The sequence below is a fragment of the Octopus bimaculoides genome, chromosome 14 (genome assembly GCF_001194135.2).
Source record: "Octopus bimaculoides isolate UCB-OBI-ISO-001 chromosome 14, ASM119413v2, whole genome shotgun sequence".
In the NCBI taxonomy this organism is placed as follows: Eukaryota; Metazoa; Mollusca; class Cephalopoda; order Octopoda; family Octopodidae; genus Octopus; species Octopus bimaculoides.
In genome coordinates, this window is record NC_068994.1 from 38,481,877 (window position 1) to 38,484,555 (window position 2,679).

At 36.7% G+C, this 2,679-nt stretch overlaps 1 protein-coding gene across 1 annotated transcript in view; it reads right to left on the minus strand.

Moving 5' to 3' along the window:
* Positions 1-2,679, minus strand: part of LOC106872379 (uncharacterized) — a 76,226-nt gene that overhangs the window by 21,321 nt on the left and 52,226 nt on the right. The window contains 1 exon segment of the mRNA XM_052972592.1: positions 153-427. Within this exon segment, the coding sequence (XP_052828552.1) occupies positions 153-427 (275 nt within the window).

Consider the following 2,679-nt stretch of genomic DNA (forward strand, 5'->3'; position numbering starts at 1 on the left):
AAAAACTTGAACTCAGGACGCAAAGATCAAATAGTATCAGCTATTCAATCAGGCATCATACTGGTTCAACATCTTCCTACCATTGGTTTCTAAATGTTTTAGCATTAATTATGTGGTGTAGAGAGAGGAGACACCTGAGATAATGAAGGTACCATTGGTAGTGTTGTAACTTTAGGTACAGCTGGTAGAGGTGGTTTACAATTTGAAGTAAATTCACTTGTCATTGGTACTAAAGATGGTTGTTCGGTTATGTTAGATGTGGTCCCAGTTATAGTCAAAGGTATTTGGTCAGGATAACAGGGAGTGTTATTATCGACATTAGGTTGATAGCGATACCCATTGTTGTTATCTCCCCTTGATCTGTTGAGTGTATGTGAAAGTTGATTTCTTCTATTCCATGTCTGATCACTTTGGTAACGACACAGATCTGCAAGTATATTGATTTATAAATTATCTTATTCAAATTCTGTGAAAGACGAATTAAAGTGAAACTTTTAATTATATCTTTAGAAACTGGAAAAATTTAAATATCCATACACTTTAAAATAAATATATATGCATCTTCTTTACTTAAAAAATTTAACTATTGTACTAAATGTATATATGTATATTTAATGTAATGCAACAAATTTCGTCTGTCTGTCTGTCTACCTACATACTATTAAAACTGATTGCTTACTTGCTTGTCTGTAATTTAATACAGTCATACTGGTGCATAATGGGAAAATACTATGAATTAAGGTACACCTGAAATGTGAATACAAATGGACCACAGATTCCTGAGATAAGGGGTTTTTGGGGTATTCATGAATACCCAAAACAGTGCATATTGGGAAAATACTCCGAAAATAATATAACCTTGAAAAGAAAGAAACTCTAATCTTTCAATTAGAGATATTATGATCAATGTCTTCTGTATTTTGAAGACAAACTTCATGAACTGGGCAAAAGTCTTAATGCCTTTAATTTCCCAATGAAAAAATACGAGTTGTTTTTACAGTAAATATTTCTATTTTCCCTTTTATTAAACACATTATAAGTTGTTTGTACTGTCAGTATTTATATTTTAACTTTCTTTAAACAGACAATATTCTAATTTTTTTAAAAGCATTTTTGGTAAACATTTCATAAAGGACCCATTCATATCTCAGTGTGAAATGATTTTTTCCCACAGGTTTTTCGAGTTCATTCAACATATCTCACCTTCAAACTCGCTGTAAGCCATTTTTTCCCCTGGAAAGAAATGGGTGGAGGGGTGGTGAGGACCTCAGAGATTCCTGGGATTTCATGGATTGTCTTTTTTCTTTTCCAAGTTATTTCATATGCTTTCAACGAATGTGACATCGAAATCACATGTAAACAGCTACTTTCCCCAGAAAAGGAAAGATTTGGCTGCTATTTATAGTACACCCTGCTGTCACGTAACAGCAATTTGTGATTAAGGATCCAAAATAACTTACGCAGAAACAGGTTGTGCTAGAAATAGCAGCCAAATCTTTCCCCTTCGATGTCACATTTGTTGAAAGCATGTGAAATAACCTGGAAAAAAAAAACAAAACAAAAAAAACATGCAAAACAACTTCATTGGTGGGAAATTCTGAAGTCTCCACCATTCCTCCACCTGTTTCTTTTCCAGAAGAAAGTGGCTTGCGGCAGGTTTGGAGGTGAGTTACATTGAATGCACCTGCAAAACCTGTGGAAAAATTATTTCATGCCAAAGTATGAATGGGTCCTTTACAAAATATTTACCCAGAAGTCTACATGAGGCTCCAATCTGATTTGGCAGAGTTTCTACAGCTGGATGCCCTTCCTAACGCCAATCACTCAGAAAGTGTAGTGGGTGCTTTTATGTGCTACCGGCACGAAGGCCAGTCAGGCGGTACTGGTAACGGCCACGCTCAGAATGGTGTATTTTATGTGCCACCCACACAAGAGCCAGTCCAGGGGCACTGGCAACGATCTCACTCAAAAATCCTTATACATGCTACTGTGTAGATATTTTAGTTAATGATGTCAGACAATATAATCAAGACTGTGGATAGAGAAGTTGGCTCTAACAATGATGAATTTGACTATAATGAGGTTGATAATACAAAATTTAAGGGGGAAAACACTGTCTGTGTATCTGTGTGTGTATGTATAAAAGACTTTTCCATTTTTCCTTAGTATTAAACCTGCCTAATGTTCCTACACCTGTCTTTGTCTGTTTTCTATAAATTTGAACTTTATATATGAAAGTGAGGGTGTATAGCTTAGTGGTTAGGATGCTGAATTCATGATCTAGTGACCATGATTTCAATTCCTATACTGGGTGGTGCATTGTGTTCTTGAGCAAAACATTTCATCTCACATTGCTTTGCAATCACTGTACACCTGTTCAGATGATGTCAATTTGATGGAGAAAGGAGGCGCAGGAATGGCTGTGTGGTAAGTAGCTTGCTTACCAACCACATGGTTCCGGGTTCAGTCCCACTGCGTGGCATCTTGGGCAAGTGTCTTCTACTATAGCCACGGGCCGACCAAAGCCTTGTGAGTGGATTTGGTAGACGGAAACTGAAAGAAGCCTGTCGTATATATGTATATATATATATATGTGTGTGTTTGTGTGTCTGTGTTTGTCCCCCTAGCATTGCTTGACAACCGATGCTGGTGTGTTTATGTCCCTGTCACTTAGCAGTT